General features: G+C 47.4%; 1 protein-coding gene across 2 annotated transcripts; it reads left to right on the forward strand.

The window, feature by feature from the left end:
- NSDHL (NAD(P) dependent steroid dehydrogenase-like) lies at positions 1 to 27240 on the forward strand. 2 transcript variants are annotated; one of them, XM_032620582.1, is made up of 8 exons: positions 1 to 211; positions 6262 to 6376; positions 9936 to 10094; positions 16726 to 16872; positions 21169 to 21297; positions 23588 to 23730; positions 24947 to 25049; positions 25848 to 27240. In XM_032620582.1, exons 1-8 carry the CDS (start codon positions 162 to 164, stop codon positions 26178 to 26180), a joined length of 1179 nt encoding a protein of 392 aa, XP_032476473.1. In that variant the 5' UTR covers positions 1 to 161; the 3' UTR covers positions 26181 to 27240. The 2 variants fall into 2 exon arrangements, with proteins under 2 accessions (XP_032476473.1, XP_032476474.1); XM_032620583.1 differs by lacking the exon at positions 16726 to 16872 and having other exon boundaries at positions 18 to 211.
- Positions 27241 to 27715: the final 475 nt, after the last annotated feature.

Raw genomic sequence — 27715 nt, forward strand, 5'->3', positions numbered from 1 at the left:
GCGCTCGCGGCCTGACCTCATTGGGCAGGATCACGCCGCGAGCGCCGACTGGCTGAGCCAGCACCGAACCGAGCCAATTCCCTTGGTGGAAGAGCCTCGGCAGATTCTCGGCTCACGCGGGCGGGGAGAAAAGGGTGCTGCAGGCCGCTGGAGCGCTGAGGATGAAGGCTGCGGACACGCTGGGGACAGCCAGGGGGCCGCCTACGGACGGGTAAGGGTTGCGACCTCGCCCTTGTGTCGACGACAGGACTGGAAGGGTTGGCTGGGGCGATCCGGGTCGGGGACTCTCTGGTCTGGCCTGAGATTGAGTTAGGGTCAGCGAGGCCAGAGAAGAGCGTCACCTTTCGTGTTGGAGCAGACACTGTACTCACTGAGGCTCTTTCTTTGAGCGTGTCCCTTCAAGAGCATCCCCTGCCTCTCAAGTAGGTTCCAAGACAGGATCACTGTAGTTCTCGCCTGGCTTAAAGCAGCCCAGGGAAGTGAGCTGGAGGCCTGGGAGCGGACTTCGAAGGGAGTGAAGCAGATATGAGCGTGAGAGGGAGCAGGTCATCAAAATATATTCTTTTTGGCACCCAAACACTCCAGGTGGATAGTGAGGGGCATTGCAGGCGGAGACACCTCCTGAGCAAAGTCACAGGAGTTTTGGAAGTGTGAGACCTGCCTGGAGAATTACAATGGGACGTGTGCTCTCAGCCCTTACCTGCTTCCCCTCTGGGCAGGGGACAAAGCATAAGTTTCTCAGGCTGAAAAAAGCCTGAGGTTTATTGACATTCATTAAACGACAGTGTTCACCGACCTTCTGCCCTTTATCCTCTTCCTCTTTGAGCATAAACCAGGTCCAAAACCTTGCAGTCATATTTGACTCTTTTCGTGCCCCCTTCCCATTAACCAGCCTCCAAGTTCTATCCATTTTCCCCCTTAAATGCTGTTTCTTTTCTCTTTCCCACCTCTGCTGCTCGCTCCTCTCCCACTTCAGGCCTTCAGCAGTAGCCTCCCTATGAGTACAAGCCAGACAGCCAGCCCCTCTGTTTGACTCACGCCTCCAGGGCCTTAGAACTTGGCTTAGGGATCTCCTCTCCGCCTGGGTTTACCCTCATCGGAAGTCAAAGGCACTTCTGCAATGTTCTGCTAAGCCTGACTCCCACCCCAGATGCTGGACTCCCTGAATGTCTGTGCTGTGCAAGGTTCTCTTTGGCAATGGCCTTGTGAATGAGGGAATGTATGAGTGACTGAGCTGACACCAGGGTGCTTTTTTACAACTTTTTGACAAGTTACAGCTCCCCTTTTACCCCTGGGGCTTGTTTCAGCCCTACAGCAACTCTGAAGTCCGTGGGAAGGATCGCTGCTCTACAGATGAGGCCTCTTACACCAGCCGCAGCAGCACAGTTCAACCCATACTCTCCATTCCAGGGTCCTTGCTGGCCCTCCAGGGGCTCACAGCCTGGCGGGCCGGGACAGATGTGGCGGGGAGAAAGCCTAAAGCTGTGTGCTGTGTTAGAATGAGAACAGAAACCTGTTCTGAGGAAGCTGCTAACCTTGCCCGGGGAGGGGGAGGAGGTTTCGCAGAGGTGACAGCTGAGCAGAGCAGCTCACCGTGGAGAGAACAGGGAGAATATTCCAGGTGGAGGGAACAGCATAAGCTAAAGCTCTCAGGCTGGCTTTGTCAGTGGCCACCACAAATTCAAAATCAGGGCCTTTCTGTGTCCTAAAAGTAAACCGACCAGCAGAGAGATGAATGGCTGACAGAAGCACAGAGACACCTCAGATCCATGAAAGGACAAGACTGAGCTGATTGAGACTTTTGGGGAAGTGGTGGGAAGCCTTGGATGTTGTTGGCGTCGTTCTTCCACAGACTAGGGTATCGAGCTCGTGGTGGCCACAGTTTAGCTTCCTGCACTGAGTCTGTGGACAGCAGCAGGCCAGGCCCGGACTACCCCAACACACTCCTCTGAGCTGCTCTGGATTTCCCCTTCACAAAGAGCCTGGTCTCCCACGTTCGCAAAGGAAGGAACACTTGTCTCTATCTGGTTCGAAATAGACAGACTATCCCGTCCTTTTGTCCCCAGGACTCACTAGCTGGAGACTCTCCCCAGCAGGAAGGCGGTGATGGGCTCACTCCCTTCTCTCTGTATCTAATCCTATCAGTGACCTTCCTCCCCCTTGCCCAGAAGTGGAGCCAGGCGCTTGGGTTTCCCTAATAGAAGATGGTTCTCTTCCTAGATTGTTTTTAGCCTAAGGCCTTGTCCCAGTGTGTATAGAGGAACAAGGGCATACGTACTGGTTTTAATTCAGAGACCTATCATTTTAAAGGAAAAAGACTTGAGGCTTCTGATGTGTGAACCTTAGAACGTTGCTCTTTGGGGTCTTATTTTCTCACTTACAGCTGTTCGTGTGAGTGTTTGTGTGGTACAACAGACAGAACTGAAAATTTACCATTTTAACCATTTTGAGTGCACAGTTCAGTGGCATTAAGCGCGCTCACATTGTCGTGCAACCATCATCACCACCATCCGTCTCCAGAACTCTTTTCATCTCGTAGAACTGAAACTCTATATGTACTACATCACTTCCCGATTCTCCCACTTCTCCCAGCCCCTGGCACCCTCCCTTCTACTTTCTGTGTCTATGAATTTGACTACTCTAGGGACCTCATGTAAGTAGAATCATATAGTATTTGTCCTTTTGTGTCTGGCTTCTTTCACTTAGTATAATGCCTCCAAGGTTCTTATTTCACTTAGCTTAAGTTCATCCATGTTGTAGCATGTGTCAGAATGTCCCTTCTTTTCATTTTTATTTTATTGTTGTAAGAACACTTAAGATGAGATCCACCATATTAATAAATGTTTGAATGTACAATAGGTACAACACACCTCTAGAGCTTACTCATCTTGCTTAACTGAAACTTTCTGCCCGTTGATCAGTAACTCCCCCTTTCCCCCTCCCCCAGTCCCTGGCAACCACCGTTCCACTCTTTGATTCTGTGAGTTTGACTACTTTAGGTCCCTCATATAAGTGGAATCATGCAGTATTTGTCCTTCTGTGACTGGCTTATTTCACTTAGCATAATGTTCTCAAAGTTCATCCATGTCTCATATAGTGGAATCTCCTTTTTTAAGGCTTAATAGTATTCCGTTGTGTGTATATACCACATTTTCTTTATCTATTCATCCATCAATGAACACTTAGGTTGTTTGCATGTTGGCTATTGTGAATAGTGCTGCAGTGAGCTTAGGAGTACCCATATCTCTTCAAGATTCTGGCTTCAACTCTTTTGAATATATACCCAGAATTGGAATTGCTGGATCATATGGTGGTTTGGTGGTTCTATTTGAATTTTTTAAGGAACCTCCATACTGTCTTCTACAGTAGCTGTATCGTTTTTCCATTCCCACCAACAGTGTACAAAGGTTCCAATTTCTCCACATCCTCGCCAACACTTATCTTTTGACTTTTTGATAACAGCCATCCTGACAGGGGTGAAGTGGTATCTCATTGAAGTTTTGTTTTACATTTCCCTGATGATTAATGACACTGAGCATTTTTTCATGTACCTGTTGGCCATCTGTATGTCTTCTCTGGAGAGATGTCTATTCAAGTCCTAAGCTCATTTTCTAATCAGGTTATTAGTTTGGGTTGGATTTTTTTTTCTTTTTTTTTTTAGCTATTGATTTGAAGTTCCTAATACAGTCTGGAGATTAACTCCTTATTAGATACAAGTTTTGCAGATATTTTCTCCCATTCCATAGTTGCCAGAATTTCCTTCGTGTTTAAGGCTGAATAATATTCCATTTTATCTGTTTATCCATCAACGGACACTTGACTTGCTTCCACCTTTTGGCTGCGGTTCATAGTGCTGCCATGAACATGGGTGTACAAATATCTGTTCAAATCCCTGCTTTCAGTTTTTTGGAGTATGTACCCAGATGTGGAATTGCTTGATCCTACGGTCATTCTATGTTTAATATTTTTAGGAACCACCATACTGTTTCCCACAGCAGCTGCACCATTTTACGTTCCCACCAACAGTGAACAAAGGTTCCAGTTTCTTTACATCCTTGTCAACACTTGTTATTTTCTGTTTTCTGGGTTTTTTTGATAATAGCCATCCTAACAGGTATGAGATGATTGCCCACTGTGGTTTTGATTTGCATTTCCCTGATGATTAGGGAGGTTGAGCATATTTGCATGTGCTCATTGGTCATCTGTAAAGTGTATCTTTTTTAGGGAAATGTCTGTTAAATCACAACTCTTCTTGGTGTTCATTTGGACGTGAACATATATCATATGGGGGATTTAGGTTGCAGGGGAGGGGGGCTGCCAGTGGGATCTGATTCATTCCCTAGGCTAGACCTGGGTACCCAGCCTCTAGAGACCACTAAAGTATCAGCAAAATTCTTATCTGGCTTAAAGTATTTACAGACTTTAAAATAATTTGTATATCATTTGAGACAAATTAGATTTGGTTTTGTTTTTGTTTTTACAAGAGGCTGGTTTGCTGAGAATTGTATGTGCATTATTTGAAAGTTATGTTATGGATCCAGGCTCCCTCCGCAAGCCCTAGGGGAGGATCCTTCCTGCCTCTGCCAGCTTCTGGGGGCTCCAGGTGTCCCTGGGCTTGTGACCACAGCACTCCAAATGCTCTCTGCCCTCTCATTTCCTCATGCTTCCCTGAGTATCAGGAGAGATTGAGTAAGAAACCAGCAGTGGGTATTGGTGAGTGTAACACCACCAGAAAAATAACAAACCCATTTGCCCCCAGTGAAGCTCCTGCATCTTAGATGGGGGTGTCTGTGTGTACGCGGTTGAAAGCAGAAAGCATGGGTGCGTACACACACCATGTATTCATGAGTCCAGTGGATGTGTGAGGGCCAAGATGTAGTGGTGAGCAAGACAGACAGGACCTCTAGGCACACTGTTTGCTAGGCCTTGGTGCAGGTGCCCAGATCCTTGTTCCCCGGCGGATGCACATTGAACCAAATGGATAAAATGTTCGCCGGCCACATCTGTTTAGGGAGAACAGATGACAGGGCCATCTGCCGACACAAAGAGGATTATGGTGTACAAGGCAGATGGGATAGGCCTAGAGCCACAGGTGAACTTCGCTTATGCGTTGGTGTGCTTTCTAAAAAGTTCTGTGAAAAATGAAGTTTTGAAATATATTTCCTAATAACTTCCATTGTGGTTGCAGAAATATGTGTCCCCAAAATGGCTCCATCAGACATTGAGGATCCTAACATCCAGGCCACAAAATCAGCTCCTACAGGGACACATGACAGTGTGTGTGTGTGTGTGTGTGTGTGTGTGTGTGTGTGTGTGTGTGTGTAATTGGGCTGCCTGCCTGCCACCTCCTCACTGAAGAGTATTCTCTGAATCTAGCCTTTTGCAAGCAGTTAGACTTTCTTTGTCATGGATTTTGCCATCCCCGGGTGTTAGGGGATCTGTGACTTAGGTAAATTGACCACTGCCAAGAAAGCAGATGCAAGACCGAATGCATTGTAACCCCAAAGTGAACGGCTTCTCTTTGTTTGCAGCTCAGTGGTTTGGTCTTGTTGTGGGACTTTATCACCTGATATGCTTTGCTACTGTCTCCTGGTTATGAACTGCTGGGTCCCCACCACACTCTGACCACTTCCCGAGGGTTTCTGGTGGCCCCAGACACTCTGAGTTCTATATGTGGTCAGGGTGGCTTTAACTCCACCAACAAGGAGAGCTCTGTCTCTTCTTACTCTTCCTCCTCCCAGCATCCCATGCCCTGGCACCATGGGGATGAGCACTGAGTCTGTTTTATTGAGCTGCAGCAAAGAGACATGGCTTGAGCAGATTGATACACTTTCTGACAGTGCCAGGACTGGAACCTGGGCCTCCCCGGGTCTGTGCGTTTTCCCCCTGCGCTGCCACAGTCTACTAGTCTACTGATCGACTCGAGAGACATAGACAATAATTTAAGTGCTGCGGGAAAAGCTGTGGTGCTAGACATATTCTTTTCATTGTAACTGATGGATGAGATTATTTAACTGGCTTCCTGTTCTGCCTGTAGCCAAATATACAGTGAGTTATGGGCCCAGTCAGGCCCTTCTCCGAGGGCAGCCTGCATCATCACAGGAATGTTCGCTGAGTGCTTCATCCAGCAGCTGAAGCTGTGGTTGAGCTCTTTGTGAAAACTCCATGTGTGCGTGTGCGGGGGGGCATCCACACAGAGCACTAATAACTAAAAGATGGTTCAGTTTATGTAACATGTCTGTCTCTAAATATGTCTTTAAGGACCGAAAAGTTGACTGCAGACGGGGCCAAATTTGCAGCTGAAATGGAACAAGCAGCTGGTGAGCCAGTGCGAGACCAGGGCACATGGACACATTTGACAGAAGACATTGCAAAAGTGAGTACGAAAAGGGTTAACCAAAACCAGGTAAGGGGAAAGTCGAACACATACATACCAACAAGACATTGATACGTAGCTACGGGTTAAAAATCGTATTTGGTTCATTTATTAAATCAATCAATGTTGAGTATTGTTTCTTTATAGAAGATAATATATCTTTATTTAAGGGACCAGTTACTTATTGCTGTGTAACAAACTCTGTCAGAATGTAGTGGTTTAAAACAACACCCATTTCTTTGTTCACGATTCTACAGGTTGGGCTCGGCCCAGCAGGGGGCAGGGGTTCCTTGGTGGGTCTCCCGTGGGCTTGCTGTCACAGCCGCTATCATGGGGACCCTGAGGTGTATGTTCCAGGCAGCCTCACACACATGGCAGTCACTGCTGGCTGTCAGCTGGGTGCCTTGGTTTGCCTTCACGTGGCCTCCAGCAGGTTAGACTGTGCTTCTGGGTAGAATGGCAGAAGGCTTTCCAGGGCCAACAAGGGCGGTAGCAAGGCCTCCTAAAGTCTAGCGTCGCAAGTGTCAGAAGGGACTTGAAGGAATTGTCAGGCCTCTTGGAGATTTTTCCACAAAGATCTGCAAAGGGTGGGTTGGATTCACTTTTGCTGAAATCACACCAAGGTAAAAAATGTGTTTATATCAAAGGTTAGTAAATTAAGGATTCCCAGGAGGTTGCCAGAGGTCAGCAGATCACCCTGGTTTTAGTGTACAGCTCCGAGTAAGGCCTTCTCTATGCCTCTGTAGTTGAGTGTTGATCTGAGATCCTAGCGCTCAGACAAGCCACCAGAGCTCCTTGCCGTCTGCAGTTCATTATTGTGTGAATCAGGACTTTACTCAGCAACCAAAAACAATCTGGATTCAGATGGTTGTTCGTTCTCATTGATTGACTTTATAGGAAGTAAAAGTTACACAAAGTACTACAATAAAAAGAACACTTTCACCCTAACTTATATATACATTCTGTGTAAGACTTCTCTGAGAAAACGGCCCATGGCTAAAGACAAGGGAAAACAGAAAAGGATGGAATAAACCCAGTGACCTGGAGCATTCTCTTTTCTCAAGATCATATTGCAATGAAATAGTATGTCTAGATGGCTTTCTTTCCTATTTTTTTTTTTTTTTTTTTTTTTTTTGCGGTACGCGGGCTTCTCGCTGTTGTGGCCTCTCCCGTTGCGGAGCACAGGCTCTGGACGCGCAGCCTCAGCGGCCACGGCTCACGGGCCCAGCCGCTCCGCGGCACGTGGGATCTTCCCGGACCGGGGCACGAACCTGCGTCCCCCGCATCGGGAGGCAGACTCTCAACCACTGCGCCACCAGGGAAGCCCCTCTTTCCTTTTCCTATTCTTAAAACTGTCTCCAAGATGTCAATTTTATAACTCCCAACAGTAACCCATTCTTGAGTCTCGCTACCTGTTTCCAGTCTGGGGTTTCATTCTTACTTGTTAGTGCGTGTTCCTTCTTGTCTGCTGGGCCCACTTGCCCCATGCCATCTTTCATGGCCGTGAAAAGTTAAGTGGTTATTTCACATGATCTCCTGTAACCGAATACCATGGTTCCATCCCACATCTGACTTCTCTGGGGTAAATGCCAGCTCTGTTCTCATCATTACAAAACTCTCTGTGGCACAGCTGCTGACCCACGCTTCCCAGGCAATATTGGCGCAACATTTCAATATAATAAAAAAATCCACGTCACTGTCAAAGAGAGGAGTACGGATTGCTCACATTTAAAATCATGAAACGAGATTGCACTAGACGTAGTAGCACGGTTATTTGATTTGTTTTTAATTAGACTATATCAGCCTTTTGAAGCAACTGTAACTAGAGACTGCAGATAATATAAACAAGAGACTCTGAAATCCTTTGGGATGCCCTTAGACGTGTCTAGTTCAGACCCTCTTTGGGCTCAGGCAGATGTTTACTAAACCAAGAAAAAATAGCTTGGGAGGCAAGGATGCTCAGAGTTATTCTAAAAAACTGCAGCTGACTTGGGGGGAATGGGAGGATAAGGGATTGCTGAAAGGGGGATCAAGTGGGATTTGTGTAATTTCATTTGCCTATGCCCTGGGGGTGTGTTAGAAATTTTAGTAAAGGGGCAAATAATGTAGCGTGCTATGATTACATGTATATGACAGTAATTGAAGCATAGACGAGAATGGGCTTAAAAGATAATTTGGTGCGGGGGGTGGCACAGTGAGGCTGACTCTGTCAGGAGATTACAAATGCCTGAACAAATGATGCTAAAGCTACAGAGCCATCTACAGATGGCCTGGTGGACTCCACTAACAATACCACTCCAGATGGGATGACAGGTTGAGAGGGGTAGATCCATAGAAGAGGCTCTGGCACCCCTGCAGTCTCCTGCATGTCTCAGTTATATAGGCATTTAAGGCATACATAGCAGGTTGGTTGGTTGGTTTTTTAATCAGGAGCAGAATTTCTTTAAGATCTCTACTTACCATCCCCAACTTTGATTTACTGTACATGAGCTCAGGGAAGAATGGGGGTTTGTCATCTTAAGGAAGCCCAGATATGGTTTTACAAAGACCCCACGGAGGAGGGATATAACAGGTCCTCCATCTGGGACCCTTATAGCCAGCTTCATCAGCGTACACCAGCTACAGTTTTGCATCGACTCCCTGGAGTCAGAATATTTAAGTGCCTGCATGTGGTGCACTGTCCTTCCTTTATCCCCAGTTACCAGAGTTGGAATTTAGCCAAAAGAGTGCATGTGTTGCGGAAACTGAAATGTAAACACCATAGCTCTCCCCTAATTTTTCAACAACTTCCTCAGAGCTCAGAGAAGGGGAAGCAAAGCCCTGGGCCTGGCTGGTGAACAGCTCACCCATCCTCCCTGCAACCCCACCAGGAGATCCCATCAGACAGAAGCACAGTCTTACATGGATGTGCTAAGGCGAGAAGGGGTTCGGTGACGAGCCCTAAGCCACACAGCCAGCCCTATAGTGGTTGGGGAGCAGAGGGGGCTGACTTTGCCCTGCAAGTAAGGAAACTCTGCTTTCTCCTTTCTGATATTTTAAGTGCACACTGCCAATTGAGTGGGTGGCACGTTTTGATTTGTTTTGTTTTTCCATTCATGTGTGTGGTTGGTTGGTTGGTTGGTTTGCTTTTTGCCTTAGAAGTGCCCATGGATCAGCTATTGGGAACAAGAAGGTGTCACTTTTTTTTTTTTTTTTTTTTTTTTTTGCCACCCTGTGCAGCTTGTGAGATCTTAGATCCCCGACCAGGGATCGAACCTGGGTCACGGCAGTGAAAGCGCCGAGTCATAAGCACTGGACCGCCAGGGAACTCCCCTCAGGTCATCCAGTCTAACCAAAGTCTGCCTCAGTATCATTTGCTATCCTGCCTCTCCTGATCCCAGGAGAGAATGTTGGCATTGGTGATAGGACACCAGAATTATATGAAGCTTCCAACTTGGCTCAAGAAGAGTTTCAAACTAAGAGATGGACCTGCCATCGCAGTGGCTCATGGTCTGTGAGTCCAGGCTCTTAATAGTTCTCAGCACACCCGTACCCCACTGCCATCCCTCCCTTTCTGCAGGCCACGAAATGCACAGTGATCGGAGGCTCTGGGTTCCTGGGGCAGCACATGGTGGAGCAGCTGCTGGCAAGAGGCTACGCTGTCAACGTATTTGACATTCGGCAAGGGTTCGACGATCCCCGCGTGCGGTTCTTCCTGGGCGACCTCTGCAGCCAACAGGTAACAGACCACCCAGCCTTGCCGATTGCCCCAGGCCCCTGAAGGGAGACTACCAGACTTACGCTGCTCAGAGGCCAGCCAAGTTGTTGTTTCTAAAACAAAAGTTTTTTTGAAAAATTGTAAAGTTATAGGAAAGAATTTAACACACACCCACATTGTTACTAGTGAGAATGAGTAACTGTCATCTCTGTCACTACTACTCCACTCTGCCCTGGTAGTTCAAAGGCAAGTGTGGCCAATACATAAATGAGTGGGTGTAGCTGAGTAGCAATAAAACTTTATTTACAAAAAGTTGTCCGCAGGCCATAGTGTGCGGACCGTGGCCCCAGAGTGTATATCCAAAAGTGCAATTGCTGGAGTTTTTTTTTTAATTGAGATATAATTCACATTCCATAAATTTCACATTTCTAAAGTGTACAGTTCAGTGGTTGTTAGTCTGTTCACAAAGTGATGCGTCCCTCACCGCTCTGTAATTCCAGAACATTGTCACCACCCAAAAAGGAAACCCCAGGCCTGCTAGCAGTCATTCCCCATTTCCTGTCCTCCCCACCCCCGCCAGCCCTTGACAACCATACATCTCCCATCTCTACTCTGGACACTTCACATAAGTGGAATCATAATATTTGTCGTTTTGTGACTGACTTCTTTCCCTTAATGTTTTCAAGATTTAGCCGAATTATAAGGGTGTTAATATTTTGAATTTTAAGATGTTGCCAAATTGCTCAACAAGGCTGCTTTGTCACTTAAGTTCACAGCAGCTGTGTGGTAGGATCCCCATTGCTCATGTCCTTGCCAGCACTTGGTATTCTTAGACTTTTTGGTATTGCCCTTCTGGAGAGTGTGAAGTGCTACCTCAGTGACGCTTAGTGTCACATGTGCCCCCTGCACGAGTGGCTAGGCGCCACGCCTTTTCCTGACCCTCTTCTGTAAAATGCGTATCACTGACCTTCGCTCATTTGTCTTTGGCTTTACCTTGTTCTTCCTAGGGATGTGTAATTCCTTTCTATTTGAGACAGTCCTTCACATGTTGTATGTATCACAGTGGCTTCCTTCAGCCTGTCACTGGGCTCTTCTTCTCGGCTTTGGCATCATTGGCTATAGTTTGTTTATTTGTTTTAGATTTTAAGGCCATGGCTTCCTCTGCAGCCCTGTCAAATTCCAGGCTGTCTTCCTTACCCAACCCTCCCCACCTGTGGGCCTGGAGATGGGGTAGAAGTCTTCCTTGTTCATCATCACTGCTCTCACCCTGACCCGAGCTCCCTCCAGCTTTGAAGGTAATACCGGCAGGCTCTGCATACCCTAGTACCCTTCCTTGTGGCCATGATCCACAGCCACCTTCTCCCTTTCCCAGGTGACTCCATCTCAGTTTCTCAGTGGTTTTAGCTCCTGGCCAAGGTCAACCTCATCATAATGGTTGGCAAGTTCAGTATTCACACGAATGATCCTGCCAGTACCCTCGCCTTGGCCTCCACTCCCATTGTCATTCCCTAGACCCGGACCTCGGTCATCCCCAGTAAGTGTGTCCTCTCTGTGATCTCACTTACAGGTGTTGCACTGTGAGCCCCAGCTCCTATCTTTCCAGTTCACAGCCTCTAAGACCTCCACTCTACCAGGTCTGTGACCCACCCAGGCATCTGGCCCTTTCCCACTATCCCGCACCCCATTCAGAGCCTCCCTGCTGTCAAGTCTATGGCTGACTTTCTCCTGCATGATTCTCAGCCCTCATTGTATGTATCAGTCAGAGTTGTCCAGAGAAATAACCGGGGAGACATGGATTGTGGGGGCTGGCAAGTCTGAAATTTGCAGGACAGGCCGGCAGGCTGCAAGCTCGGGCAGTCCTGAGGCAGATTTTCTTCTTCCCGAAACCACAGCTTTTACTCTTAGGCCTTTCAACTGATTGAATGAAGCCCACCCAGATTATCAAGGATAGTCTCCTTTGATTTCAAGTCAACTGATTGTAGATGTTAACCACAGCTACAGAATATCTTCGGAGCAGCCCCTGGACTAGTGTCTGCTGGAAAAATGGACACATAAACCTCCCCATCGTGTTGTACTTCCTGGGTTAAACCCCAGCCCTGGTTAAATCCAGTTCTACCTCCGTGGGGTGTCTCTGTGCAGCCAAACGGGGCTGGAGAAGAAAACACAAGCTTGTTGCCTCTTTCTTCATGGTCGTGGTCTTCAAGCGACCCCTGTACCTTCCGGCACCATATCCACAGACCTACACTCTTCACGTGCTTAGCCCTGGAAATGGTCCAGGCACCAGCTAGAGCCCATGTCCTCTTCCCTACTTGGTGATTCCTCTAGGGATTCTCCACCCTCTCTCCTTGATCGGCAAGCCGTCCTTCTACCAGATCGCAGCCATCAGCACAGCATCAGCATCTTAAGATGCGGCTTTAGCTACTGCCCCACTTTCCCCTTGTGGTAGTTTGTTCTCAGCACCTCTGACTGCTTCCCTCCGTTGTCTCATAGCAGCACTCCAGCTAGGTCTTCACCTAACAGCCACTGATACAGCCACCAGGGACCTGGAAGCGACCAGATCTGGTGGCCACACCGTGCTTCTCATCTGCCTGGACCCTTCCACAGCATCTGATAGTTTCTTCACTCACCACCCTCTCACTTCTCCTCCTGCCTCGCCAATTGCCCCTCCTCAGTCTCCTTATCTCTGTAATTTCTAAACTTGGCAGGATCCGGGGCTTATTCCTTAGATCTCTTTTCTCCAAGCACACTTAGTGTCCTGGTGAATCCACTCCGGCTCACAGATTAAATACAGTCTAGGAGCTAATAAGCTCCAAGCTTGAGATCTCCAGCCTCGTGTCTATCCAGCTGCCTGCTGGCTATCTCTCTTTGTGCTGTATCTAAAATTCAGCTCCTGGCTCCCTGCTACAAGCTGGCCCCCTCCCCCAGCACAGCCAACCTGCTCCTACTAAAGTCCTCACCATCTTGATAAATGCCCACTCTGTCTTTCGGATTGCTTTGGCCAGAAACTTTAGATTTATCCTTGATTCCTTTCTCTTCCATACCCTCGATCCCATCCATCACCAAATCTTGCTGACTCCACTCTCAAAGTAGATCTCCAATCCATCAGCTCCTCACCCCTTCCATTACCACCCTGGTCCAAGCCACCACCCTTTTAATGCATAAATCAGACTTCAGGGCTCCTCTGTTCAGAAGCCTCCAGGGGTGTCCAGTCCTATTTATAGCAAACATACAGACCTGAATAATCACCCACTAGGCCCTGCGTGATCCGACCTCACCGGCTCCCACACTCCCCCTCATTGCTCCGGTCCAGGTACACTGGCCTCCTTACTGCTTCTCAAACTCACCAACTGACTTCTTGCCTCAGGACCTTTGCACTCGCTGCTCCTTCTGTCAGGAATGCTCTTCGTGAACCACAGAGCTTGTTCGGGAAATTCCTGTAAGTCTTTGAGCACCTTATGCTAAGCATCCAGCCCCTCTGGATCTCCCTTACTCCGCTTTGTGTTTCTGTGTACCACTTGGCGCTAGCTGATATACTCTGTGTAAACTTAGGTATCTGTGCCCCCCACCCAGAGTATGTACCCTCCTTGATGGCAGGGATATGGTCTCATTTGATCACTGACATGTCCCCTCAAAGGAGACAGGCTCTTTAGCAAACTTCAGCTCCCCCCAAACCACTCCCCCACAACTCCCATGCTATCGTTGCCAGTATTTCGCTTCCAGATTTTCTTCACCCTGAAGACGGTGAAGGACGAGGGAGGGATCGACTGACATCTCCACCCATCAGCACCTCTCCTGTCCCATTTCTGTCTCCCAGGTTCCTTCCTCTTCCTGCTGAAGCATTTCTTGTAGCATTCCCCCCCCCCCCAGCGAATATCTGTACACAGTAAACTCGCTGAGTCCTTTTATGCCCGAAAATGTCTCTATTTTCCCCTCACTCATGAATGCTAGTCAGCTAGTCAGGTCAGCTGAGTTTTCCTCATGACTTTTAGGATTTTCTTTTTTGTCCTTTATGGTCTGTAGAGAGTATCTCTAGGTCTGAATTTTAGTTTTCTTTTTGAATCCCACTCAGCACCTAGTGGGCTTCACTTTGAGAAAATTCTTCAAATATTGACTCTACCCCCATTCTTTCTGGAAGCCTCACTGGACATACAGTAAAGTTTTTCATTATATTCTACATGTCTCTTAGTCTCTCCTCCATGTGTTCTTTCTCCTTCTGTCTTTATAATATTTTATAGATTCTCGCTATTCCATATACACTCACAGCCAGGCCTGTTTCATCTGTATCCCCTCCCCACCCTCAGATTATTTTAAAGCCAAACCTAGACATCTTGTCTTTTTTTTTTTTGTAAATATTTCAGTATTTGTTGCTAAAAGATAAGAATCCTTTGAAAAAACACAACTCCATGACCACACCTAAAACATATTGACAATTCCTTAATTTCTAACCAGTGTCCAGATATCTCTGAATGTCTCACAATGTTTTTGTATAGTTGTCTTTCCAAATAAGGAACCAAAAAGGTTGAGGAATATTGCAGTCAACTGAAGGGGCAGGACAGGAATGAGATGTTTCAGTCTCTCTTAATTTATAAGTTCCCTCTCACATTTTAAACCTTTAGATTGTTCATTGAATGATGGATGTTTATCATAAACCATGGTCTGGATCTTGCAGATTTCATCCCCATGGTGTTGTTGAACACGTCCGTGTAGGTTATATTAAATACATTAAAATTATTTTCACCTGTTTCTTTTTACTTTTTTATGTTTTTTTATTTTTTTACTTCTAGTTATTTAATTTTTTTGGCCGTGCCACACAGCTCACGGGATCCTAGTTCCCCGAACAGGGATTGAACCCAGGCCTCCCCCCCGCCGCCCCACAGTGGAAGCGCAGAGTCCCACCCACTGGACCGCCAGGGAATTCCCACTTTTTCCTTTTTTAATGTGGCTACTACAAAATTTGAAGTCATATCTATGCTTTGTATTATATTTCTAGTGGAGTAAAGACTGCATCTGATTCTGGTTTGGTTTTTTTCCATTGGGGCATCATGGATTGATACCCCAACAGCCATAAGCACACCTGGTGCTCAGATTTTGCTTTCTACACACCATTGCCCATAATAGGAACCAGGGCTTCTTGGGAAAATAGCCTATGCAGGACTCTGGGGCAGGGTAGGTAGTACAAGGTGAGCCTGGAATATTTTCTTAGGACAAAATTAAGGACGTACTCAAAAACTAATGAGAATATGTCAAAAAGACACAGGAACCAATTTGAAGAGCCTCCACTGGCCAAATCTGGGACATTTTGAGCCTCACCAAATATAATAGTAGTGGATTACACAGAGGGAAAGGTACCTTTTTGATGGCCAGAATCGGGCAGCCATCACGTTAACCAAATGATTGGATCAACATCACCAACAATGGGACAGACTGGGTGATGCCCTGAGAAGGTCATAATGTCACTGGTGTGATGTTCTTGCCAAAAGTATTAAATCTAAAAGACTAATCCAAATTGAGGGGACATTACTGGGACAGTTGGGGAAGTTTGGATAGAGACTAATGATTGCATAGGAGTATCCTATCTGTTACATTTCTTGCATACGATGAACGTTTTGTGGTTACTTAGGAGGATGTCTTTGTTCTTAGGAGGTGCCTGGTGAAGACTTGAGAGGCTAAGTGGCATGACGTCTACAGCTTACTCTCAAATGGTTTCAAGGAAAAACATCATGTCTACATAGAGAAAATTGTGGCAAAATGCTAATAATCGGTGGATCTAGGCACATAATTCATGGTTGTCTTTCTTTTGGTGATGTTAGTATCTGTTGATCATTCCTAGATCTTATTACTTAGTTAAGGTTTCACAAAATGGTGACATGCTATTATTTTCTCTTTATTTCTTAGCTCAAATCTTTGTACCTTGTGCAGATTAAATGCTTGACTCTTTCCCTTTATTTGCCACTTTGCAAAAGGAATTCTTACTCTTACTGGGGATCAAATTGTCCCTTCCTTTTTGGCCAGTGGGAGCGTCTTCAAGTTGGCTCTCGAGTCCTTTTAACAGGAGTTATTTTCTGGTGCGACAAGGTGTTCCTGGCTCATCTTGTCTGTTTCCTGCCCCAGATCTGCAATCAGCCGTCGATCTCAGGAGCTCTGCTTCCCTGTAGCAATAAATTAAACGTACATGTTTTTGTCTCAGGTTACTGTTTTATGTCTCGTTTCACAGAAAGGAATGCTGCTGTGCATTGGGTATTTACACCGTCTTTTCATATGATTCATAATGTGTATCTATGGGCTCATCTTCCCCAGGAGCTTTAACTGCAGGTGCCCTGAATTGTACCCCACCCACCCACCACCCATGAGGTGCAAAGGCAAAGATGCTGCCTTTCTCTGGATCCCACAGGCTTCTCATGCCCCAAACCAGTTTTTATTTGGGCCCAGGTAATGGGGAGGGGGGTGGTTAAAGGGACAATATGGTTTCTGTGCCATGTACTTATGTGTTGTTTGACTCTTTTACAATGAGAATGTATTTCTGTGTTGATTGTAGAATTATTAAAGGGCAAGACACCTACATGCCCCAGATTGGAGAGTGGTAATGTGAGGAGGATGTTTACTTGTCTAAAGCAGGAGGGATTTTTTTTTTTGTCTTTGTTTGCTTCTCCAGGATCTGTACCCAGCTCTGAAAGGTGTAAGCACAGTTTTCCACTGTGCATCACCCCCACCATCCAGTAACAACAAGGAACTCTTTTACAGAGTGAATTACGTTGGCACCAAGAATGTCATTGAAACTTGCAAAGAGGCTGGGGTTCAGGTAAGGGGAAAGCTGGAATGAGTGCTGTCAGGAGCGTGTGATGGCCCTTTCCAAGTGTGTGGGGACCAGGGCTCTTGTTCTCTTCCTGTGCCTAGCCAGGCTTGCTTCCTAAAGTGTTGTGGAGAGCCTAGAAATTCAGCCCTAGGACCTGCTGAGCATCTGAACAGACCATCTGAGGACCCTAAGGTTTATTAGTCTTGGTTAAAGAGCTACAAAATTTCGAAATTGCTTGTATTTTTTTTATTGTGGCTTAAACATATATATATATATATATATAATGTAAATATATATAAAACATAAAATTTACCATTTTAACCATTTTTAAGTGTACGGTTCACTGGCATTAAGCACATTCGCATTGCTGTACAACCACCGCCATCATCCGTCTCCAGAACTTTTTCATCAGCCTAAGCCGAAATCTGTACCAATTAAACACTAACTCTCTCCTCCCCCAGCCCCTGGCGCCCACCATCCTGCTTCCTGTCACTGTGAATTTGACTCTAGGGACCTCGTAGAAGTGGCATCAAACAACATGTGGCCGTTCGTGTCTGACTTACTTTACTTAGTGTAACATCTTCAGGGTTCGTCTGTGCTGTAGCAGGTGTTAGAACACCAGGGCTGTTTCCAGGTTTTGACACGGGGAGGGGTAAGGGTAAACTGGGATGAAGCGAGAGAGTGGCATGGACACATACACATATATATATACATATATATATATACACATATATATATACATATATACACTACCAAACGTGAAATAGATAGCTAGTGGGAAGCAGCCACATAGCACAGGGAGCTCAGCTCGGTGCTTTGTGACCACTGAGAGGGGTGGGATAGGGAGGGTGGGAGGGAGGGAGGGAGACGCAAGAGGGAGGAGATATGGGAACATATGTATGTGTATAACTGATACCCTTTGTTATAAAGCTGAAACTAACACACCATTGTAAAGCAATTATACTCCAATAAAAACGTTAAAAAAAAAAAGTTTGTAGGGGACTTCCCTGGCAGTCCAGTGGTTAAGACTCTGTGTTTCCACTGCAGGGGGTACGGGTTCAATCCCTGGTTGGGAACTAAGATCCCGCATTCTTTGCAGCGTGGCCAAAAGAAAAGAAAAGAAAGAAAATCTAAAACTTTGTAAAAATAATATCATGTTGAATATATCTTCCTGCAACTTGCTTTTTTTTTTTTTTTTTGCGGTACGCAGGCCTCTCACCGTTGTGGCCTCTCCCGTTGCGGAGCACAGGCTCCGGACGCGCAGGCTCAGCGGCCACGGCTCACAGGCCTAGCCGCTCCGCGGCATGTGGGACCTTCCCGGACCGGGGCACGAACCCGCGTCCCCTGCATCGGCAGGCGGACTCTCAACCACTGCGCCACCACGGAAGCCCCCAACTTGCTTTTTTCCCCCAACATTATGTTTTTGATATTTCTCCATCTTGATATACGTAGCTCTGGTATATTCACTGAAGTGGCAGGATTGCTCAGTGGGTAACAGTGCAGGAAGTGTTTTTTTTAATGTAGTATTTAGGGAATGTCTCTCAATAGAGCAATCAAAAGATTGGTTACTGTGCTTTTCTTTTCAAAGATTTAAAGTGTTACTTCCCACATTTAAATCCTTAATCCACCAGGAATTTATGTCTGTGTATGTTCTGAAGTAGACAGAGGATGTTTTGGTGCTCAGCAGCATGTATTATACGATCCATCCTTTCCCCGCTGTTCAGCGCCCTATGCAGCATCTGTGTGGGCCTGTTCCCGGCTCTCAAACTCTCTTGGCCCCTGTGCCCTGCCTTAGGATGAACCTCAGTATCTAGTGTAGGACAAGTCACTCCCCCAACCATGTTCTTCAGAATTTGCTTGTCTACCCTCAGAATGGGAGAAAATATTTGCAAATGAAGCAACTGACAGAGGATTCATCTCCAAAATTTACAAGCAGCTCATGCAGCTCAATGTCAAAAAGACAAACAACCCAATCCAAAAATGGGCAGAAGACCTAAACAGACATTTCTCCAAAGAAGATACACAGATTGCCAACAAACACAGGAAAGGATGCTCAACATCATTAATCATTAGAGAAATGCAAATCAAAACTACAATGAGGTATCACCTCACACCGGTCAGAAGGGCCATCATCAAAAAATCTACAAACAGTGAATTCTGGAGAGGATGTAGAGAAAAGGGAACCCTCTTGCACTGTTGGTGGGAATGTAAATTGATACAACCACTATGGAGAACAGTATGGAGGTTCCTTAAAACACTAAAAATAGAGCTCCCATATGACCCAGCAATCCCACTCCTGGGCATAAACCCTGAGAAAACCATAATTCAAAAAGAGTCATGGGGCTTTCCTGGTGGCACAGTGGTTGAGAATCCGCCTGCCAATGCAGGGGACATGGGTTCGAGCCCTGGTTCTGGGAAGATCCCACATGCCACGGAGCACCTAAGCCCGTGTGCCACAACTACTGAGCCTGCATGCTGCAACTACTGAAACCTGGCGCCTAGAGCCTGTGCTCCACAACAAGAGAAGCCACCGCAGAGAAGCCTGCGCACCACAGTGAAGAGTAGCCCCTGCTCGCCGCAACTAGAGAAAGTCCGCACACAGCAACGAAGACCCAATACAGCCAAAAATAAATAAAATGAAAAAAAAAAGTCATGTACCACAATGTTCACTGCAGCTCTACTTACAATAGCCAGGACATGGAAGCAACCTAAGTGTCCGTCGACAGATGAATGGATAAAGAAGATGTGGCACATATATACACTGGAATATCCCTCAGCCATAAAAAGAAATGAAATTGAGTTATTTGTAGTGAGGTGGATGGACCTAGAGTCTGTCATACAGAGTGAATTAAGTCAGAAAGAGAAAAACAAATACCATATGCTAACACATATATATGGAATTTTTTAAAAAAATGGTTGTGAAGAACCTAGGGGTAGGACAGGAATAAAGACGCAGACGTAGAGAATGGACTTGAGGACATGGGGAGGAGGAAGGGTTAGCTGGGACAAAGTGAGAGAGTGGCATGGATTTATATATACTACCAAATGTAAAACAGCTAGCTAGTGGGAAGCAGTCACATAGCACAGGGAGATCAGCTCGGTGCTTTGTGACCACCTAGAGGGGTGGGATAGGGAGGGTGGGAGGGAGGGAGATGCACAAGGGAGGAGGTATGGGGATATATGTATATGTATAGCTGATTCACTTTGTTATAAAGCAGAAACTAACACACCGTTGTAAAGCAATTGTACTCCAATAAAGATGTTTAAAAATTGAAAATATTTTATAAAATTAAAAAAAAAGAATTTGTGTATTCTTAGCCCTTTGCTCATATACATTTTAGAACCAGCCTGTCGAGTTCCTTGATAAAGCCTGTTGGAAATGTTACTGTAATTGCCTCAAACCTAAAGGTAATTTGGGAGAGAATTGATATCTTTCAAATATTGAGTCTCCGTATCCATAAATACATACATAATATGTCTATTTATCTCTCTCTTTAATGTCTTTCAATAGAGCTTTATACTTTACTTCATAAAGGTTTTGTACATCTTCTATTAAATTTATTCCATGTACCTTGCTGAACTCTAATATTTTCTGTATATTCGTAGTGCTTTGTATGTAGACATTTGCAGCACCTGTAAGTGGCAATAGTTTTGTTTCTTCTTTTCAAATCATTACACTTTGTTGTTTCCCTTATCCTACCATGCTGGCTAGAACTTCCAGGACCTTGTTGAATAAAAGTGATAAAGATGTGATTCGAGCTAATGGTGTTCAGTTTAGGATGGACTGCCCTTAACCAGATAGCCGGAAGCTACGAACCCTCGTAAGAAAGCAACTTCCTTTCAAATAGCATTTCACCAGTGGACATGTGCACGTGCCCGTTCGTGTGTGCTGACGTGCCAAGGTTGGGATCAGAATCACCAGGATCTTTTGCAGACAGGCACCTCCCTCGAAGTTTGTGGGCTATCCTTCCCCCATGGAGAATCACTCCCATAGTGAGATACCGTGAATAATGGAAGTCTGTTCTATCCCTTGGTGTGATAAGAGGGGGGAAAATGTGAAATTCACTGTTTTAGAGTGTGATACCATAATGTGTCTCAAATCCCCATACCTGCAAAAGATGGTGATCTTTGCATTATTTTAAGAAGGCCTGAAAAGGGAAGGCATCATAGTAAAGAATCTGTATGGGGCGAGGGTTGTGAACACGTGCCGTTTGATTCTCTTTCCTACCTGACCGTCGTGATGTTTAAACAGCGATCGTCCCTGACTCATTTTTTTTTAAATCTTCTGTTCTCCTCTGCCAGAAACTCATTTTAACCAGCAGTGCCAGTGTCATCTTTGAGGGTGTCAACATCAAAAATGGAACCGAAGACCTCCCTTATGCCAGGAAGCCCATTGACTACTACACAGAGACGAAGATCTTACAGGAGAGAGTACGTACCTGAAAACTGGTTGAGTGAGTGACAAACGAGGTCCTTGAACGTCTACAGAATTTAGAATCTTAAGAATGTTAATGAACATGGGAAGTTAGTATTCTGACGCCTAATATGTAAATCGGGCAGTAAAATCTGTGGATGGAATTCAATTTCAAAGATAATAACAGAAAAAATAATAACATAATAGCTTAATGTGGCCAGACACTACTCTGTATTTTACGAGGAGCTGCCTCATTTAAACTTCGCAATGACCCCACAAGGCAGGTACTGTTACCGTCACCAGGTTACAGAGGAGGACAGTTGGTGCAGAGAGATTCGGAAGCTTCCTGAGGTCGCGCAGCTCTAGAGCCTGCACTCAATATGTATACCATGCAAGTTTACTGAACTGCTCCAGCAATCAGACAATTTATGATGACCCAAAGTGGCAGGCAGAACTCAGGCTAAACACTCAAGTGTGTTTTGATTTGAACACACCTTCCTAGTGGCACTCTTGCACCCCCTGTCCTTTTTTTTTTTTTTTTTTGAAATTAAACAATGGAAGGCTCTTGCTTTATTTTAAGGAAAAGTACTTTTTCACTTGGCAAGCCAGCTTCACCAGGGAGCACCTGGTTGTAGCAGCAGTCTGGGCCAAGTAGCAGAGACTGTGACAGTAGCCAGCTCCGGGACTAACGTCCGGGAGAATATTACCCTGAAGACACCCGATACTGTAGGCCATGGATGCTCATCGGCCACAGGCAGCTCACCTTAGCCAGGCAGCTGTGCAGCTGTTGGCAGCGGGCCACACCTACTGAGGTTTTCTTTCGCAGCCGGTATGTATGGAACCAGAGCTTAATGCCAGATTGGCCAGAGTCCCCCTGCGCGGCCTGAGTGTCAGCCGCCTCCCATCTGTTTGCTATTACTCCAACCCAGCAAGTCCCAAAAGACCTCATCTGCCGGGAGACCCAAGGGCTTCCCAGTGCAGCACATGGAGGCCTAGCTTTTGCAAGCTCCAGTCCTCGGTCTGCCCACCTGCTCCTTGGAGCACAGAGAGCCTCACGCAGCTCCCACCTGCTCAGACTTGACCCAAGGAGCGCTAAAGCTTCCACTGGGCCCCGTGCACCCTCCTCCAGCGCTCCTGGGTCTCCCGCCCACTGGGCTCAGGTGCTGCAAGTGGCAACTGTGGTTCAGACCATCGTCATGTCACTTGCACAAACTCTTGGGTGCTCTGCTGGAAATGAGCTAAGCCTGTAAACGCCTCTGGCAGTAACCGTGCTGGAGCCTCCAGTTGGCAGCAGATGTCAAGCTGCTGTCGGCTTTCAAACGTGCTGACAGATAATAGATGGAGTGTGGTGTTATCTAGGACTCCCGGAGCTTTCTTCTCTTTAGTAACAGAGATGAGCCTCGGCTAGAGGGCATTTGAAGGCTTATTGAGTCATTTCCTCTGTCCCTGTGGGGACCAGGGCCTGGTGGGGGGAGAGGAGAGGCAGCTCCACCTTTGGGTAACTCCGATCATTGTGAACACAGTCAACAAGTGGCTTAAGCTCACTGGACCAAAACGTGAACAAGGATTTTGCCACCACGGAGTAGAAATCCTAGGTGAGGTGGGCCATCTCGTTTCAGCAGCACACAGCCTTGGCAGTAGTACCATCGTGGTCCCCATTTTTAACAACAACCTATCTGATCCTTTGGGAAGTTTTGTTCCCTTTGAGACAAAACTTGTTTCTCTGTACTTGAAGCCCTTAAGTTCTAGCTTGTACATTAAGCCACACAGAACATGGCTCTGAGGATTCACCCGACATGTTGGTTCATCTGTTTAGCTACTGAGTTGCTGCCCTGTTTCTCCCAGCCCCTTCTTCCTGGCCCAGTTGGCTTCATCAGAGTCCCTTCCTAGGAGGTGGTACTCAGTTCTGACCACAACAGCCCAGGACTGGTGGAAACATACAGGTGACACATGGAGCTTAAGTCAGGAGCCGGTTTGGTGGCAGCAGCCTTACTGAAGGCCCCCAGCTAACTCATTAACTGGATCTCTCAGGTATTTTCCACAGACTGCTGCATTCATGCATTTTAGTGTTTAAACCCAAACCCAGGCCCTTCTGTTGGATTCTACTGGTTTCGACCCAGCTCTCTCCTGTGTTTTCAGATTTGGGTGTTGGAGTGGGGAAAGGGATACAGAAGTAGTCCCGAATTGTAAGTGTCACTGACGTGAGTCTGCAGCCCGGGGCAGTGGGCGGCATCCATGCCCCCGTGCGAGGACCTGTCCCCTGGGGAGCATGTCTGCAGCCCACATGGTCCCTCTGCTCTCCCGCAGGCGGTACTGGGTGCCAACGATCCTGACCGGAATTTCGTAACCACAGCCATCCGCCCTCATGGCATTTTTGGCCCAAGGGACCCCCAGTTGGTCCCCATTCTCATCGAGGCGGCCAGGAAAGGCAAGATGAAGTTCATGATCGGGTAAGTTGGCTGCTCTCCTTCCCGCACCCCCCACCCTGGACACAGTCGGCTCTTGCCTTACGTGGCCTTCTCTGCTGCCCGCTGCTCATTTCCTGGGGCTGCCACAACAAATGAGGCTTAGAACAACAGAAATGGATTCACTCCCAGTGATGGAGGCAAGGACTCCAAAATCCAGGTGTGGGCAGGGTTGGCCCCCACTGGAGGCTCTGAGGGAGAGTCTGTTCCAGGCCTCTCTCCCAGTCTCAGGTGGCTGCCAGCAACCCTTGGCGTCCCTTGGCTCGTAGACCCGTCACTTCAGTCTCTGCCTATATCTTCATGTGACGATCTTTTCTCTGTGTCTGTACCCAAACGTCCCTCCTCTTATAAGGACACCAGTCATTGGGTTCAAGGCCCACCCTACACTAGTGTGACATTATCTAAACTAATTACATATTCAAAGACCTTATCTCCAGATAAGGTCATAGTCACAAGTTCCAGGGAGACATGGATTGTGGCAGGACGCTCTTCTGCCCCATGAACCCTCTCAGGTAGGCTGCGAAGACATTTGTGTCCCTGTTTGGAAATTCCGGAAACAGGCTCAGAGGGGAAACAATTGGCCCAGGGTTAAGGGCCAAGCCCTCCGCTCTCCTTGCATCTAGGAAGGCGGGGGGTAGGTGTTCACATTCCTCCTCTGGGCAAGTGCAAGTGGGAGGGCCGCTGCAGGTGATGAGACTGGGACGGTGTCCCCAGTATACCTTTCCTTCCCCCCCCCCTTCCTTTCTTCCTTCCTTCCTTCTCTTTTCTCCCTTTCTTTCCCCATTTATCCCTGTGCCTTGCCACTTTGCCTCCCTGCCTCTCACTTGGCTTCCCTGCTGTGGGATTTGAAAGAGACAGTAGAAAACTCCGAGGCCAGAGAAAGGCATTAGCCCAGAGTGCCCTGGAGGGAGTTCAGAGCTGCTGCCCTAATTAGAGCCCAGAGCAGACAATACCAGTGTTGGCCACACTGGGACGGGGCAGGCAGGGCACGGGACTTGCAGATTCATTGGTGGGCCCTTAAATATCCCACTGGCCCTGAGGGCCTAGGAGCCCTGGTCTCCTGCCCATCTTCAACTGTTACGGATGCCCAGGTGTGCCAGGGGCTGGCATTGCCAAGGCGGGTCCTGGCCCTGGGTCCACGTGCAGGGGCTCTACCAGGTTCTCCCCCGACGCAGGGAACCCATTCCTTGTGCACATGCAGGAACGGGGAGAACTTGGTGGACTTCACCTTCGTGGAAAACGTGGTCCACGGACACATCCTGGCTGCAGAGCACCTCTCCAGAGACACAGCCTTGGGTGGGAAGGTAAGGCACCTGCTTCTACCTGCTTCTACCTGCTCGGCAGCAGCCGGCCCACCCCTTCCTGCCCCTGTGTGTCCGCCTGCCTTCACAATTCTCCTCCCAGTGATTGGACCCACTGGCAAGTGGCTTCTGTGACCCTGCATCCTGGCAAAGCTGCTCTAGGATCCCACTGGGCCACGGTTGAACCCCTCTGGTGGGGTGAGGTCAGCTCTCACGCAGAGATGAGAGAGCACACGCGGGCTCCTTTCACTCCCACTCCTAGGGCCCCCGTCTTCTTTGTTTCTCACTCCGACCTTTGGAATCCCCCGTATTTGGGCATCATTTTTTTCTCCTGGACCTCTGCCATTTTCCCCCTCCTGTAACTCTCAGTGTGGCGGGGGTATGGTGGGTATGGCTTTTAGTATACACCAAAGACAGCACGTTTCAGAAATGTCATATGACCCGTTCGTTGCATCTGAAGATAAGATGATTTACTGCATTTACCGTGATTAACACAATTATTAAATTAACAAACGTACCTTCCCAAGTGCAATCTAAGCTTCCCTTGAAATCCTGTCATCGCCTGAAAGCTGCCACTGGCTCATGCTTGCAGACTTGCGGACCACGTGAAACGCTGCGGTCTGTGTAGGCTTAATAACCGCCTCACTTTTGAGCTGCCTTGCAAAGGAACTGGGGCGGGCAGGCAGGGAGCGGCCACTGGTTTCTCAAAATATTGGTCCTGGCTGAGCTCCAAGCTCCAAGCATGGCCTGCTGCCCCGTCCTGCTGGGGAGCAGTTCCTAACTTCTCCTTCCCCCCTGCAGGCTTTTCACATCACCAACGATGAGCCCATCCCTTTTTGGACTTTCCTGTCCCGCATCCTGACAGGCCTCAATTACGAGGCCCCCAAGTACCACATCCCCTACTGGGTGGCCTACTACCTGGCCCTCCTGCTGTCCCTCCTGGTGACGGTAATCAGTCCCATAACCCAGCTTCAGCCCACTTTCACACCCATGCGGGTCGCGCTGGCTGGCACATTCCATTACTACAGCTGTGAGAAAGCCAAAAGGGTCATGGGCTACCGGCCGCTGGTCAGCATGGATGACGCCGTGGACAGGACCGTGCGGAGCTTTCACCACCTGCGGAAGGTCGAGTGAGGCGGCCTGGAGCCCGGGCCCTTCCACGCGTTCCCCAGCCGATAACTCTCTCCTTCCAGTGAGTTTCTTCTGAGCTTAGGTCTCCTCCGGCTGGTTCTATGAGAGCACACCCACCCTTCTGTGACTCCGAGGGTGGCGAAATCAGCAGGCGTTTCCTCTTCGTAGGACTGGATGTAGATTTCTTAAAATTGGGCAGCTTCCTAGTCTACTGTTTTGTATTCTCTCCCTCTCCCCCACCCGCTTCCTCCTGGGTTCCTTATCATTCCAGTGGCCTCGTAAACAATCAAAGAAGCCGTAGGGAAGAAACAAGCCATTTGCTGATTGAGGAGGGGGTCCTAGACTTATTTCCATGCAGACTGTTCAAGGAGCCACAGATGACAGATACCCTAGAGAAAAGCAGAAGTTATAAACACATGGTGAGGCTTCAAGTGTACATTTTAAATAGACACAGAGTTTAGAGCAAAAACTTTTACAAAGCTTGAGTAACTGTAACCCCCCCCAAATCCCTGGGGAGAAGAGCCACCAGTTGCCCATTTCCTTACATGCTCCCAAGTTCTCTCTCAGGTACAGCTGGTGTGCCTGCCTGCAGTATTTTTTCATACAACATTCTTTCATGGGCACCTTTCTCTTTATCCACAGAGCCCTGTGTCCTTTTAATGGCAAGGTGGTGGTCTGCCCGAGTGGCATACCGTTTGAAGCTGTTTAGCACCTCTCCTAACATGGGACACTGGGCAGGTTGCCAGTAAGCCATGGAGAAGGTCAGAGAGAAGAGTACCCCCTTTATCTGCTTGGAGTTTGGGCAGAAACAGCCCGAGATGATGCAGAAAGGGCTACTTCCCTGCGGCTCACGCTCATAGAACCCTTCAGGCCAGTTTCTGACCGTCATAGCACATACAGTGATTCAGCGTTCTTTATTTTCTGGTGCTCTGCTTACAGAATCTGGTTTCTTCTCAGACTCATTGAAATGTAACCTTAAAGACTTCTGTTTGCTTCTCTGCCTTTGTGCAAGGGTGGGGAGACAGCTGGGGAGACTGGAATAAAGTGAAGGTATTGTACGTGCTGTGCAGTTTGTGTGATTTGAACTTGACCCCCACCTGGGGGGAAACAGCTACTGGGGTGGGGGGACACAAACAGAAATAAAACAGGGTTTTTGCCCCTAAGGCAGTTAGAACGGAGGAGTTAAGATACGTTCACAAGCCCCTATAATAGCAGGTAGGAAATGATAGACACACTTGAGACGAGGTGGTGTAAGTTCGGAGGAAGGATATGTGGCTTCCAGCCAAGGCCTTGAAGGATGGCTAAAGAGCAAGTTGGTGCAGGCCCCTAGATGGCGTTTCAAGGTAAAAGGTAAGGTTCACAGGCATTGGCTTGTCATAGTTTCATTAGCGATGTGTTGTCTCTCAGATTCAATGAAGTACAGAAATGTCCAGCTGGCCTTGGAGGTTAGTTGAGCTGAACTTTATCTTGTAGGCCTGGGAAACCATTGACAGTTCCAGCAATGGGGAGCAAAAACCCACAAGCTCATTCCAGCCACC

This window comes from Phocoena sinus, chromosome X, assembly GCF_008692025.1.
Source record: "Phocoena sinus isolate mPhoSin1 chromosome X, mPhoSin1.pri, whole genome shotgun sequence".
Lineage (NCBI taxonomy): Eukaryota > Metazoa > Chordata > Mammalia > Artiodactyla > Phocoenidae > Phocoena > Phocoena sinus.

Excerpts from the sequence above, each read along its gene's own strand:
- NSDHL (XM_032620582.1), top strand. The coding sequence starts at position 162 with ATGAAGGCTGCGGACACGCTGGGGACAGCCAGGGGGCCGCCTACGGAC. Across the intron at positions 6,377-9,935 it reads TGACAGAAGACATTGCAAAA|GCCACGAAATGCACAGTGAT; the intron begins GTGAGTACGAAA and ends CCCTTTCTGCAG. Across the intron at positions 10,095-16,725 it reads GCGACCTCTGCAGCCAACAG|GATCTGTACCCAGCTCTGAA; the intron begins GTAACAGACCAC and ends TTGCTTCTCCAG.